The sequence below is a fragment of the Blennius ocellaris genome (genome assembly GCF_963422515.1).
Source record: "Blennius ocellaris genome assembly, chromosome: 21".
Classification (NCBI taxonomy): domain Eukaryota; kingdom Metazoa; phylum Chordata; class Actinopteri; order Blenniiformes; family Blenniidae; genus Blennius; species Blennius ocellaris.
This window is the reverse complement of record NC_137670.1, coordinates 11,212,488-11,227,064: the sequence shown is the minus strand read 5'-3', so window position 1 is coordinate 11,227,064 and position 14,577 is coordinate 11,212,488. Positions and strand designations below refer to the sequence as shown.

Below are 14,577 nucleotides of genomic sequence, written 5' to 3'. Positions count from 1 at the left end.
AAATCATCGTGCATATATTTGCATCCATGCATGCATCCATTAATACTGTATAAACAATAAACAGTGTATCTATAGACACTATAACAATAGAAAGGCTGCTGCATGTGTGTCACAAAGGGACTACAAATACATTTCTTTGTCGTCGTAACTTCAATAAAACAGGAGGTGGTGCTGTTTTTCTGGATAACTTTTAATAATGAACCACAACCCCATGTTAAAATACTGATTATATATGCATTCAGGTTATAGCATGAATTAATTAAATTGATTCACTGGCTTAAATAATGATAATAAAAAAAACCCTTTGTGATTGTGACGCTTGATCATTGTCTTTAATTAATATTCTATACATTTTGCATCGTGCATGTATTTAATTCATTTAAACCCTGCGCCTGTTTGAATTGTGTGCGGTTTATTTTTGATTTGAGGAGAAATTATTGCAAGTATTCATATTACAATCAGCCACACAGACTTTCTGCTACAACAGTGACATAGATCCATCACTGTAAAACTAATTGATCACACACCAGCCCCCCTAAAAACCTTTTCAACTTCCTAAAATGCATGGAAACACACTTAGATTGATCTCAACGGTATCCAAACAAAAGCTACTCCAAGTTACTTTAACTTCTCTGTCCCTGTGTCTGGTTCATCTGCCTTATACAGTCTTATTATTTTTCTGTCATGAAGTTGTTTCCATGTACTTTTCTCCATGTGGTAGTCGTGGTTGGCGTAGAAGATGACTCTGGTTTTGACCAGCTTCTCCACGTAGTAGTTGGAGTATTTCTTGTGGTCTTCAGTGATGAATCCGTACGCGTCCACCTGGGCAAGAAAGTGGAGAGAAATATGACCAAAAAAATTATACAGACAATAACAAAAACAGTATTTTCTTTGTTTTCACAAGTAACTCACAGTGTCGCAGGTGTGCAGTGCCAGGAAGAGGGTGAAAGCCCCGTTTGTCGGTCTCACTATTGCCCAATAGGTACGATTCAGATTCGGGGACTTTAAGAACCTGTGAGCAAAGAGGAGACGCGCGAAGCTTTCATTTAAACTGAGCAATCCACCTTCAGAACCCCATTTGTCCATATTCAGGTCACAGCGAGTACGAGCCTGTCCCAGTTCGCAACGAGTCGTTTGTCTTTTCCACAACTTACTGTCGTCTTTTTAGTCGAAAGATATGATCTTTTATTTTAGAGATTGGGATCCGTCGGCAACTCTCCTGCTGTTTAGATGCTTTAAACATGTGGTGAGCCTTTATTTAACAGTCTGTCATCGCTGTTATACTTAATAAGTTATCATTTCTGATTTATCATCATTGCACTGCTAATGACGTCAGTTCTAAAGATGTGTTTGAAGGAAATAACAGTTGAAAATGGTAGCTCCTTGAGCTCCTTTTTTTTAAAGAATTTTTTTTGTTTTGTTTTTAGATTTCAAACCTTTTTCGTGCTTTTCTTCAGACTTCAGCTGACATGCTTGTAAATTGTTATTGTGCAAATGAACAAACGCCCTCAAAAGAATGAAAAGATTTCCTCTTTTCTTGCTCATCTTCGATTTAGAGATACTCTTGATAAATATACATACATACAAATGAAAGTACAGGTGATAACAGCGCTCAGGTTTTTCTTTTTGCCTTCATTGCTCGTTTGGGATTGTGACACGACGCTCACCTGTTCCTGACGTATCGGAGGAAGTCCTGGTGGAGAACGTAGAAGCGGCTCTCGTTGTATTGCCCCGAATAGTATTGTCTTGGCCTTGGAGGATTAAAACGCAATCGATAAACACAATGGCGGGGATTTGTCTGCCAGCTCTATTTACTGTCGCTGTCAGATGTTAATATGTTGCATCAGACGGTGGATAAATGTGATTGATCACATTCACGTGACTTTTTTTGAATAAACTAAATGGAGTGCATTCCACACATGCAGACACTTGCGGTGTACTGCACCTAAAAACAGCAATATTCCATAAACCTGATACGACATTGATATTTACTCTCTGTTGCGGTATGGGCCAGCGGACACTTTCTGATCTTTAAGAAGACCTTCGAGCCACTGGTAGTCCCTCATCGCCTCGGGGATCACCACATACTTTATGCCCTGAGAAAGAAAGAGAAAAGGATGGAATCGACGCCAGTTCGTCAGGAATATAAACAATATAAATGCTGTTCGGCTTCAGTACCTCGTCGTGGGGCGCGGCTTTGTATCCGTACTTCTTGAGCAAATAGAGCGAGGAGGTGATGGAGTGGGCTGTGTGGACGTACACCGATGTCTTGTTTCCTACGTCCTCCTCGTAGCCCCGGGTGATCGCCCCGTTCATCCTGTCGCACATGAGAACAGGAGACTTTTCAGGAACGTGTTTGCAGGAAACAAATCCCTCTCTCACCGGATCTCCATCTATGAATCGGACATAAGTGATCAGCAGCCATCTTTGTTTAAATTGTGGCTTCATCCATCTAGAAAGAAAAGCAACTGTCACAACAGTAAGCTGCTTGCAAATGTTCCTGCCGATGGTTTTATTTGACAAAGGAATAACCCGGAGTTTGTTGGCTGCTGTGTCATCGATCACAGTGGTGAAGTTCAGCGTGACTCCCTCTGCAACCGTGTGCGGCTTTTTTGCGCCGTGCCACTCGGTGGGCAACGACACGCTGTTTCCGAGTTTCTGTCTGGAAAAAGTCAACTGACTCGTCTTTGTGCTCTGGATGTTTTGTCTCCATGGCTTGCGAGGCTTCAAACTGTCAGGGTACAACACACTGCGGCCTCTCCTCATTACCCACTGTTGTGTAGGTGAAGCCAAAGGCAAGATACGCCTGGTCATATGTTCTACTCTTTGGCTTGGAAGGAAGTTGGTTTGGAAGCATATTTGGCAATGCTTCCCTCTCTGCTTCGCGTTTACGCCGGAGTCCAGTCAAAAACCCAGTCTGTTATGCGAGCAGGGAACCACTGGTGACTCTGAATTCACCCCCTTGATATGTATAGAGGTCTAACGTTCGGAGCACCACAAAAAAAAAAAAAAACATGTTTGAGGAAACTATGTACAAAAATCTACAGAATTCCCGACAAGAGCATTTCTGTGACATTAGCAAGAAGTCATTTGAAGTATTTTCTGCCCTCCATCCAGGTCTCACCCTCCAGTCAGTCCTGATTATCCAGTCTGACCAGAATCCCCCCCCCCCCCCCCCCCCCCCCCCCCCCCCGTCTGATCTCAGTCTGGTCAGGAGAGGTTTGGGCTTTGGAGGAATGCAAGTAAAAGGAAGCACAGAATGCAAGAATACCGGCAAATCTGATTGAAGTTCCTGCAATGCGTACACTCATAGTGCAATCGTACTAAACGTTCTGCAGATTTCGACCCCAGTTACATTTACACAGCAATAATACTGGTGTTAAAGGTTTGGCATCGGAGTGTTGGTGTTACTTTAACAACATATACTGCTATAAAATAACATTACTGGTGTTCTTCATTAATTTTTTTGCATTTTCATGTTGTCAAACTGGAGTGTTGAGTAGCTGGTGTTTAGAATAGAATAGAATAGAATAGAATAGAATAGAATAGAATAGTTCTTTATTGCCAATCTTAAAGCAAAGTGAAGACAGTGTTGCATAGTGGAGCAGTGGTTCATGCCTATGAGAAGTTCATGGGTTTGAATACCACTTGGGGTTGGTATTAATATGATATTAATACGAATTTATGAAATGTGACTTTAACACCAGCTCGTCTGGACATATGAAAACACTTTTGTGGTGTTAAAATTAACAATATGGGTGTTAAATGGGTGTTACAGAAAACACTTCCGTGGCCTCTGCAGCCACAACAGCTGCAATGCAGATGGCCGGGTGACGCAGTGTGTTGGTTTTGGAGGTTTATTGTATAGCAGGTGTGCTCTTACCGGAAAACGTAATCATGTGCATCAATCTCTTCCCCCATTCTGGAGCCATTTAGGATCCCTGACGTCCCCACCACCGCACAGCGGATGCAGCCATCGCCGCCTTGTTTTGGGACGAGGAGGGGCTCATTTGGCTTCGGAATGTGTTTGAACGAGGCTATAACATCTGTGGACACGAGTAAACGCACAGTTACGCAATCTACATTTGGTGAAGAGCGATACGTTATTGCCCTCGGAGCAATTGCAGTGAATGATGACCATGAAAAAGGCAGTTAAAGAATAATATTTGTACCACTGCCTTAAAAACGGAAGCCGGTCCACCCTATCAGCTAAGTTCCACGGAGAAACCCACCATCATACTTGTAACCCATGAAACCAAAAGGATTGTTGAAATGTGAGAGTCGGTTCCACTCGCTCATGTTGAAGTTGTCTTTGTGGAGATACAAGCGGATGTTGGGGAGAAAATTCTCCCTGAAATGTTTGTCTTTTGTGTTCCGGAGGCTCTGGGCACATGTCTGAAAGTGATGGAGGCAGATCACAACAAACACACAAAAATGAACATAAATCATTTTGTAGAATAACATTACGTCAGGCAAAGAGGAACGCACCGAAATCACCTTTCGGAATTTAAAGTGTCCTAAAAGCCTGCGGGTCATTTGTTAATTACATCGTCTGCTCTGACTTCAGTCAGTCAGACGGTGGAAACAAATACTCATGTTTGTCAGTGAAGGCATCAAAGAGGAAACTTGTTTACAGGGCGGGAACTGTGGTCGCATATTTCAGAGTTTCACCATGTAGGATTTGTTAAAAATTTGTAATTATATAGTCTTCACAGAATACAGCATTTGTAATTAATGAATTCATTTGTAATTGGTTTGATTGGATGATATTTGTCAATGGAAAAATAATGGGGTGAGAAATATACACAACTCAGCAGGAACTTTCAAGACTTAAACTCTAGACATTTCCCTCTGTACCTTTAGGTTCATACTTTGAATTTCTGCCAGACGAAGGCACATAAATACTAAAAGCACTGCCACCAGCCACAATAATCAGCTATGAAGCAACACAGAGGAGCCCGGTTCACACACTAATGGTAAATCAAACTCATTTACTGGATATAATTACATCAATGCTGACTGTTCTTGTATTTGCAGGGGTGGAGAAAGATTTTTAGACATTTTATTTATTATATTAATACATTTGCAGGTGGTCTATCACCCGACAGGTAGCGTTGTAGCCCCTCTCCCAACAATCATGTGATATTGGATAAAAAGCTTAATTAGCATCAGACAACATGCATAGGTTACATGTATTTACAATTGGGTGAATTAGACAATTGTCAAACAAAGATCGTTTAAAATAACTCAAAATATAAGCAATATGGAGTTATGAAACAATTATAAGCAAAAAGTCAAACATAGTTATTTTGTCAATATGGGCAGGCTGCCAAGTCTGTTTAACAGGTTTTTTGCATGAGAATGCAGCCACTAATTTTTTTTTTTTAGGTTAAACTCGTCAAACGGGCTTAAAGTCAGAGCAAAAGTTTCACCAAACCTCGAACAAAAGGTGGGAAACTGCTGCGTATTTAGGAAACGCCTTCTGTCACACTGAGTAAGGATAATTCAACTAAATCAAATAATTAATTCAATCAAATGGAAGTCGTGAAAGGATGGGAATGACTTTATTTTTGACTTTTAAATCTTTTCTTATTAGAAGAAATATCAACACGGTAAAAACGCAAAATAACATTTTTTTTAACACAAACGTTGGGTAGGTGAGAAATCAAATTATTCAAATGACGCACGTGATTTGTTCTGGGCGCAGTCGAATGTGGGATTCAATCAAAAGCAACTGGCACGTATTCCCACTTTTTAATTAAATAAAAAAAAAAACGCACATAAACGTAATACACTTTACGATTTCATCCAGTTTGTTTGTGTCTGATCCTGAGGATGACTTACTGTTGGTCGAGGTGGAGCATCCTGGTTATAAATGTCCTCAAAGTCCCACACGGGAAGCTTCTTGAAGGACTTGACACTGAGGATGGGCATGGGGGTCTCCTGCTCACGTGCAGGAGTGGTCTTCTGCCCTTTCTTGGGCTTTGCTCCGCGGCGTGTTGTGTTCACTGGACGTGCGTCTGTGCGCGCGGCAGAGGATCCACTGAGGTTCACCCTCTTTCCAGACATCTCCTCAACACTGTCTTCGTTCTTATGGCTGTGAATAATCACCAGGATGAAAAAAACGTAGAAATTGATTCATTGTTATTATTAAATTTTTTTTAACTCCAAGGAGAGAATGCAGCTTACCTGATGTCTATTGACAGATTTGTCCATGATAACATAAGGACCACCAAGCTGACTGATAAAATAATAAACAAATAGGATTTCATTTTGCATTTTAAAAAGTGGAATACTCTGGAACCCATTTCTGGAAAGAAAAAAATATATATATATATATTTTTTTTTTAACTAATTAAAACGCAAACAAGTGTTTGTTCTCCTCTCTGGAACTTGAAGTGACTTGAAATCCACCTGAAGTGAGGTGACCTGTGGGGATGGGCCACACCCCACTTTTCTTTTTTCTTTTTCTTTTTTTTCCCAAACTCAACACACGTCTCACACGCACGCGCGCAAGCATATTTTTTGAGCCATCTAACTAAGAGGGGCGTGCACAGTGATGTAGCGGCGAAAGCTCCGTCTCGCCATGACGTCACTGGTTTGCGGGCGAGTGCCTTTTTGTGTACGACTGTCTGCACGCCGGGCAGTGGGGCAGTAGTAGGCGCTCTCATCTCACAGCAAGAAGATCTTGGGCTCAGACACCGTCTGCGGGCAATTCTAAGGTTGAGTTTGCTTGTTTTCACCACGCATAAATATTTATACATACAGTTGGGGGTTAAATAGTTGACTTGGAAAAAGATTAAAGAAAAAATAATTGGTCTTTTTTTCTGTATGGCCTGTGATTTACCAGTCACCTGTCGGCTGAGTTGAACTAAAATAAAGTATAGATGAAACGCTCCATGAAACAAATCAAACGTTTTACAGATAATAACATCCTCCATCAGATGGAGTGTAAACACTCTATACTCTCCAGACTCTTTTTAAATCCTTCACGTCATCCTCCAGTTTACTCAAAATCCTTCGATTTTGAATTTGTTGCTTCATGTATATTTGAGATGGGCAAATTATTCACTTGTGAAATAGAAGGGAATTCAAGCCACTAATCACGGGAGCTGATTATAAGAAAAATAGCAAAAAGGTGAAACGCCCCGCATTGTAAGACAAATGAACGTCAGTTTGTGGTTACCAGGTTAATGAAAGTGCAATCGTATGTTTCTGTCAGTGTGGATCAGCCCAGCCTTACGTAAATACAGCCATAAAAGGTTGTGTCTACATACTGCAACCACACCTGCAGGATGTCTTGTCATGGAGTGGGATATGTAAAAAAAAAAAATTATATATTCAAAAGGAGGGGCACGTTCAAGTGTTAAAGGTACGAACGTTAAATAAACAAGAGGTTTGTGGTTTGCCCTGAAGTGCAAACCACAGCAACAAATCACAAAACGCAACAACAAATTGAAAAACACAACAACAAATTGGAAAACACAACGACGACATTAACTTTAAAGAAAGAGGTAAGCACCTGTCGGCAGCAAGAGATATGGCAGTACATCTTTTGAACTGGAAGTTATTCTGAATTGTCTTTATTAGACAGTGAGCCTGTAATGCCACACATAGATATTCTCAACGTTGCATTTTAATACCAATACTAGTGTAATGCTAATGTGACACCCAGTAGCATTGGATGTCAAGAATAACGGATATTACTGTAAGTCAACAGAAAATGGATGTCAATCTTTTCACACTTGAGGTGATATGTCTTTATAACCAGCTCGTGCAGACCCATATAGACACTTTTGTGATGTTTAAGTTAACAATAAAGGTGTTGAATAAACAAAGGCATTTTTTAATATGAAGGATTGGATTCCTGAATAAAATAATTTTCTTTTTGCTCAAGGAATTGTTGTTTGTGCGTTGAGTGGTCTCCTGTGATAAAGTTTGCTGGAAAAAACTACACCCTTTAATTATATTTTACCATAGTTGGTACTGTCAATAAACAGGGTTCACGTCCTTGAAAACTTCCAATGGATGGATTAGATTATGGTGTCAACAAATTCTCAGGAACTTGTGATTATTTATTTAGATTGTCCGGAGGCCCCGCGGTGGGTCAAGAAAAGCTGTGGACCCCTTCTCCAATACAGCCAGAACAAATGAGGTAGTTTGTGATCTCTGTTGGAGGAGTCAGAAAATATATTATTGTGGTTTTCGTTTCTATTAAAATGTAATCCGATAAACTCAAGAATCTCAACTCTTTGCTCTCTGCTGTCCCCTAGATGCAGTTCTCCTCCACAGGTTTCAATCCACTGCATTAACTGTCTCTACCACATGGTGACACTGTAACACAACAAAATGACTGCGCTGCTGTCAACTCCACCCCAAACCTGTTCGCCATCACTCAGGAACTGCAGGTGAGGGAAAACTGAAAAACTGAACAAATCTCATCTCGAATCAGATTATTTTTGCAGCACAGACACATTTCAGTGGAGAGGCGCTGTGATTCTCACTCGTTCCGTTTTGTAGTTTTTTTTTAAAAAGATAGATGGACTGACATATTTGTAAACATTGTATATACATTAGATGGATTACGTGTAATGAAATCAACAGACGTGATGTGTACAAGTCTAATCACACTTAAGCACCTAAATCCATATAAAACTAAAGTAGAACGTTGATTTTATATATTTGTATTTTTATATAACGTGCAATGTGTCTGTCAAATTTGCTGCTGTGAACAGTCGACCTAACTGCAGCCATGACTAGAGATGTACTGTGGAAATGCAGAGAGGAAAAATAAATGAAATCTGTGGAGTCGTGGGAAGCAAACATTATACAATGCATGTGTGCTTTACAACACTGCTAAATGACTACTAATGTAATCACTTACCTGTTAAACAGGGTTTATGTGTATGATTGCTAGTAGTGTTGGGTAGAACACTACTGTATGAGTCTCTTAGCCGGAGGTAGCAAAAGTACCTTTTTTATCTTTTGTTGTTCTTGAGCTAAACTCACACAGGTCCGTCTTAAGGAATGTCTACAGGCTGTCAAATCAAAACTGCCTTGATTATTTTTCTGAGCTGCTGTGTAGCACCTGTGTTTACTATGTTGTTTGGTGATTTTACGTTTCATGTGGTCAAATTAACAGGGATACCAACAAGGTACATCACTGAAAACACCACTGATCAGTTTATTAATTTCACTTTACTCATACGTTTGGTCCGTATACAGAGTGTAGATGAGGTTTCCATCATGTAAAATATCAAACCCCGTCCAACTAGTTTGACTCATAATGAACCAGGTGTTCCTGAATGTAGTGGATAATTTCTGCTCCTCAGTGACGGCCGGAGGTTTGGAAAGATGACGTGAGACACAGGGTGAGATGCTAAGGGTGGAATTTATTCAGACGTAAAGCTGGAGCACTCCCACACCTGACAGACAAAGACACATTCCATAAAACATCTTCACACACACACAGACATGCACATTCTGACCCCCACCCTCTGACTCCGTTGTATATAAAGTCGTTTCCCTGTAATCTCATCCCCCAAGGCCAGTTGCTGGCGCCACCAGTAAAAACAACCTTGATTAAGGGGCTCAAATCAAACAACAACGTAACCGGCCTGGGGTGGCAGTGACCTGGCAGATGGCGTAATTATCAGTGAATACGTAGGCCCGAAATCAAACAGATCTTAGATATTCTACAACACTGAAGGAGAAGATTAAAAAAAAAAAATTACACAGATTTCTGGCTCAAAGAAATTCCTTCGATGTCTTTCAGTCAGGGTTTCGTTCACACAGTAATACACAGAAAGCGCTTCTTAAAGTGTTCAATCACAGACTGACGAAAAGGAGAATCTCAGTTCAGGTTTTACTTGATCTCAGTTGGTGTTTTTGACTCTATTGATCATGGCATTGTGTCAGACTGACGAGAACACTGGAGGGGCTTCTCTGCCACAGCACTGGGCTGGTATCAATCCTATCCAGAGGATGGGGAACTTCTGTGTGACAACCGGTCATTTCAAGTCACAAAGCTCAACAAAGTGACATGAGGAGTTAATCAAGGCTCTGTCCTGGGGCCACTTCTATTTAACATCGATATGCTGCCACTGGCGAGGATTTTAGAATTTTAGATCAAATGTGCTATCATAGCTATGCAGATGACACTCAAATTTACACCACTCTCTCATCAGGAGGCCACGGTCCAATGAAAACACAGCCTGAGTGTATTGAGCATGTCAAGTTTTGACATCTCAGCTCAGCGGAGACAAAGGTGAAGTCGTGGCATTAGGAGCTGAGGAGGAGCGATTAATAGCTAGCGCTCTTCTCTAATCACTCCAGTCCAGTTCTCACGTTTTGCACGGGCTTCTTGTCCTACAAAAAGAATAGATTTCGAAATTGTTACTGCCTACAAATCTCTCTACAAATCTCTCAATGTTTTAGGCCCAAAATACATCTCAGATCGTCGGTTATGTCACGAGCCACCCAGACCTTTCAGGTTGTGTGGATCAAACATGCTTTCTGTGCCCAGAGTCAAAAACAGACACGAAGAAGCTGATTTGAATTTTTACGCGCCAAATATTTGGAACAAACTACCTGAAAACTGCAGGACTGCTCCTACTTTAAGCTTATTGAAAGCCAGGGTGAAAGATGGTTTGCTGCCGGTAAAGACATAATTGGTTTTATGTGGCATTGTATCTTTAACCCTTGTACAGTTTTCTTTATTCTTGTTTTTATCAAGCTGTACAAGTTGCATTGTTGCCGAAATGTGCTATGCAAATGAAGCTGCCTTGCCTTTTACTGAGAAGAATGCAGTTATATGGTGAACATATTTGCATGTTTCAGAGACAGAGGGATATAATAAGACTCCTACAGTGACAACAGGAGGCACCTTGAATCATCTGTGACCTGGTCACAGGTCTTGTTCAAGCTCAAGGTCAAAGTGGCCATCAGTCATCAGTCAAAAAAACGCTGAAATGCATAATTTTTTTTAGGACATTCCTCTCATGCCTTGTTCTAGTTTTGGACTTACACTTCTCTTTGTAGCTGTTACGATCTCCAACTTTTCATATTTTCATGCCACGCTGATGAATTCTCTCTCCGTGATGGACGTGTCACAAAGTGTCCTCCCGACTTGTGTTTACAAACGTCCCTGTCGTTTCACTCATCTGCTTCATATTAGAACAAGTTTGAATGATTTTAGTTAAATCAAGTGTTCCAGTTTCCTTTTGTTGTTTGAAGAGGCGGCTCCACCGGTTCACAGACTTTTTTCCTCACCATGCTCTTTTTTTTTTTTTGTGAGGCCTTCTCACATTTGCATGAAATCATTTTCTTTACTGTGCTGCATTCTTCACTGCTTGTGTGCAGAGTCACTTTGATCACGATTTGACAATGTAGGAAGAAAAAAAAATGCAAATAGACCACTTAGATAGTCACTTCAAAACTTTGTGTATTCTTTGAGAGTGACTTGAAAAAGATCCAAAAGTTGTTTTGGTTTTTGCTTATTCATCTATTTATTTATTTGCAATGCATGGAATATTCTCCATGCAACTTGATTTGTATCATATATTTCAGGCATTTTAAAATGCTTCACATTAACATACATAAACACTGAGACAAATACAGAACAGGAGGGGTGATCATGAGAGATGAAAACTTAAGAATGGTTCCGTTTACTGAATATATATGTGTGTAACGGTGTCAGTCGATAAATTATCACTAGATAATTTAAAACATTTGTGAGCAAATGTTTTAATGAGGTGTTTCAGAATCAGCTCACAGAATGAAGATGAGCACAACCGTCGAATCTTTCTTCTTTTGCTCTAAAAACACCGACGTCGTCAACCTGATGAACGTTGTTCTCTTGCCAAAGGTTGAGCTCTTCACTACATTCAGTATGTTGACAAATCATTCAATGTGTAATGTTTATTTTAATACATTTTTTTAAGCCATCCTCAACGTTATTGCACTGGAAGTGGAGGGGCTCCTCATCCAAGATGGCGGTCATGTTGAAGTTCCACATATTGAAGAAAATGCATGTGTTTTTCTTCTTTTTGTGCAGAACCAACATACTGTTGGTATGTGCCTTTATGAAATATTGGTAGATTTTTCAAGGTTGTCTCAGTTTGAGCCATAATTTATCTCTTTTTTTCAAACGTGTGATGTCGTTCTGATTATTCACAGTCTGACAGCAAGAAACCATCAAAGGAGAACTTGTGTGGCGTTTTTAGCACACCGGTGTGGATCCTTGGAAGACTATGTACCGCATAATTCCCAATAGAAGCGCAATGTGCGAATGCAAGCCACTTGGGTGTGCGTCTATTGGGAATGTGCATTGTTTTAGGCAGCGAAGCCTTTTAAATGCAAAAATTATTATCACAATATTTGGCCACTCCAGCCCACTCAAGAATGAAACTGGACTATATGTGGCCCCTTGTAGTAAACTTTTATGATAGTTTAAATAGTGTGTGGATACTGATACAAGGTCTTCATGTGGAGAGCTCAGGTTGTAAATCAGGAGTGGCGGCTTTACCGTTCTCTCAAATAACGTGCAATCTCATCGCATATTCAAAGGTGCAAGAGCTTTTTATTGTTATTGTTCCACCACAACTACCAGGAAAAACAACAAAAGAAAACGCAGGACAAAATAACGTGGCAACTTTTCCAGTGACTGGCTGCACCAAACACTTAGTTGAATTCATTGGTTGATAAACTGAATGAGCCTGTGAATAAGCTGTATTCATTTTATATTGTTTGACCATGGAACAATATAGGAAAAACATTTGGGGTTGTCTGACATAATCACAGAGCTTTTAGAATTAGAAGACAGGTCAGCATGTGAAATATGTATAGCAGTATACCCTTTTCACCAGAATTGAGAAACATTGCCCAAAGGGGCAAACAGAGGGTGTGGTTTGAAAACATCCCATAATGAGCTCTGACAGCCAATGTACCACAAATATGCAAAATACAGGAAGTTATTGCAAAACTTGACAGATCATTACCTACGCTTTTGTTTAATCTTTGCAAAAGCTGTTGAAGGGTGAAAAAGTTGGACAAAATGACAAAAGTTGGATTCAAAACTTGTTTTTTCATCCAAAAACCATCCAAAGACAAGATTGCAAAAATATATAAATTTTCAGCACGTATAGTCAGAAAGGTTTAAGTTTAAAGGTTATTGTAGTACTATTTGATCAATCAGTTAGAATGAGATTGGGTTGTATGTGACATCTGACCTAAAATGTTTTTGTTTGTTTTTTTGTTTTTTAGCAGCTTGGGCATAACAAGACATATAACAAATGATATATTAGACTAGAGTTTGCGTAGGCAGACTGGGCCAGTTTAGGAAATCTTATAGTGGGATTCTATCGTGTTTTATTGTGTTTGGAGGGTTAATTAAAGAGTTTGAAGTCAGATCTTACACTCTCAAGTCCTGCATTCCTTTTCAGGTTTTTGATCCCTCTTTTTGGAATACAAGTACAGATTCTTACAAAAACACCATCAAAATCTTGTAAATCGTAGTTATGAGTACCTTGCTAAGAAGGCTATGCCATCCCCAGCAAATTGAATGTCTTAGGTTAAACTGATGGAAAATGTGCTACTATGAGTCAGCTCTATTTTCTTACACAAAGGTTTTCCAGTAAATCCAGTTTTGGCGTGTGGAATCTTCTCCGATGACCTGTGAAGTGTTCAGAGCACAAAGAAACGTACGTAACTAGAAGAAAAGTGGCGTGTGGTATTTGGGATGACGTTTCATCTGAGTGGGCTGTGAACTAAAATAGACAAGAAGATGCTCCTCTGGCCCCCAGGGCCTTGCTGCACCTAACTGAAGAGAAAAAGGTTTACTGGAGTACGGTTGTGAGGTTGAAACACGGCTTCAACTATTTACGGCTTTAATATGTTTCGTATTTCACATCCGGAAATGTGTCCGCAATGCGATTTTTTTCATTTTTTGCTCGGGGCCTCAGTTCAACCAGTGGCAGGCCAGAGGTTCACACACATCTTGTTGTCTTTTTGACTGACAAAGCAGTTTGTACAAATATGGAACACATTGTTCCCGTACATAAAATCCCACACTTTAGGGCAGGCCATCCTCCAATGGCGGAGGCTGCTACTTCGATTCTCATCTCCACCTGTCCACGAAGCAAAATGACCTCAGGCAAGGCAACAGTGTTGAATGTTTGTGGCGACTTTAGAGGGCTGTAGGGACGTGGAAAACATTTGTAGTTCCACTGTGAATGGTTTCCATATAGTATGGAGCCCATGATGAAATAATATTGGACCCACACTGTTGTCTCACAATCAGAATCCTTTTATTGTCATTATGCATATGCTTCCATAAACACGATGAAATTGCAATTGTTTTCGAAACACAATAAAACACAATAGAATCCCACTGTAGGATTTCCTAAACTGGCCCAGCCTGCCCACGTTTTGGTCCACGGGCTTTATGTTTGACACCCCTGATCTACTGTAAAACACCCCACATTTTTACATCTGAAATTCCAACATGTGTTTCCGCGCGTCATCTCATCTTGTCTTTGGATGAAAAATAAGTTTTGAAAAATTCAACTTTTGTACTTT

General features: G+C 40.2%; 1 protein-coding gene across 1 annotated transcript; it reads right to left on the bottom strand.

Annotated features, from left to right (window-relative positions):
- Window positions 1-618: 618 nt before the first annotated feature.
- LOC308145586 (alpha-N-acetylgalactosaminide alpha-2,6-sialyltransferase 1-like) lies at window positions 619-6,069 on the bottom strand (the record flags this gene model as incomplete). Its single annotated transcript, XM_080517051.1, has 8 exons — window positions 619-822; window positions 913-1,012; window positions 1,668-1,751; window positions 1,993-2,096; window positions 2,179-2,317; window positions 3,884-4,046; window positions 4,233-4,395; window positions 5,845-6,069. 8 exons carry the CDS (start codon window positions 6,067-6,069, stop codon window positions 619-621), a joined length of 1,182 nt encoding a protein of 393 aa, XP_080373177.1.
- Window positions 6,070-14,577: the final 8,508 nt, after the last annotated feature.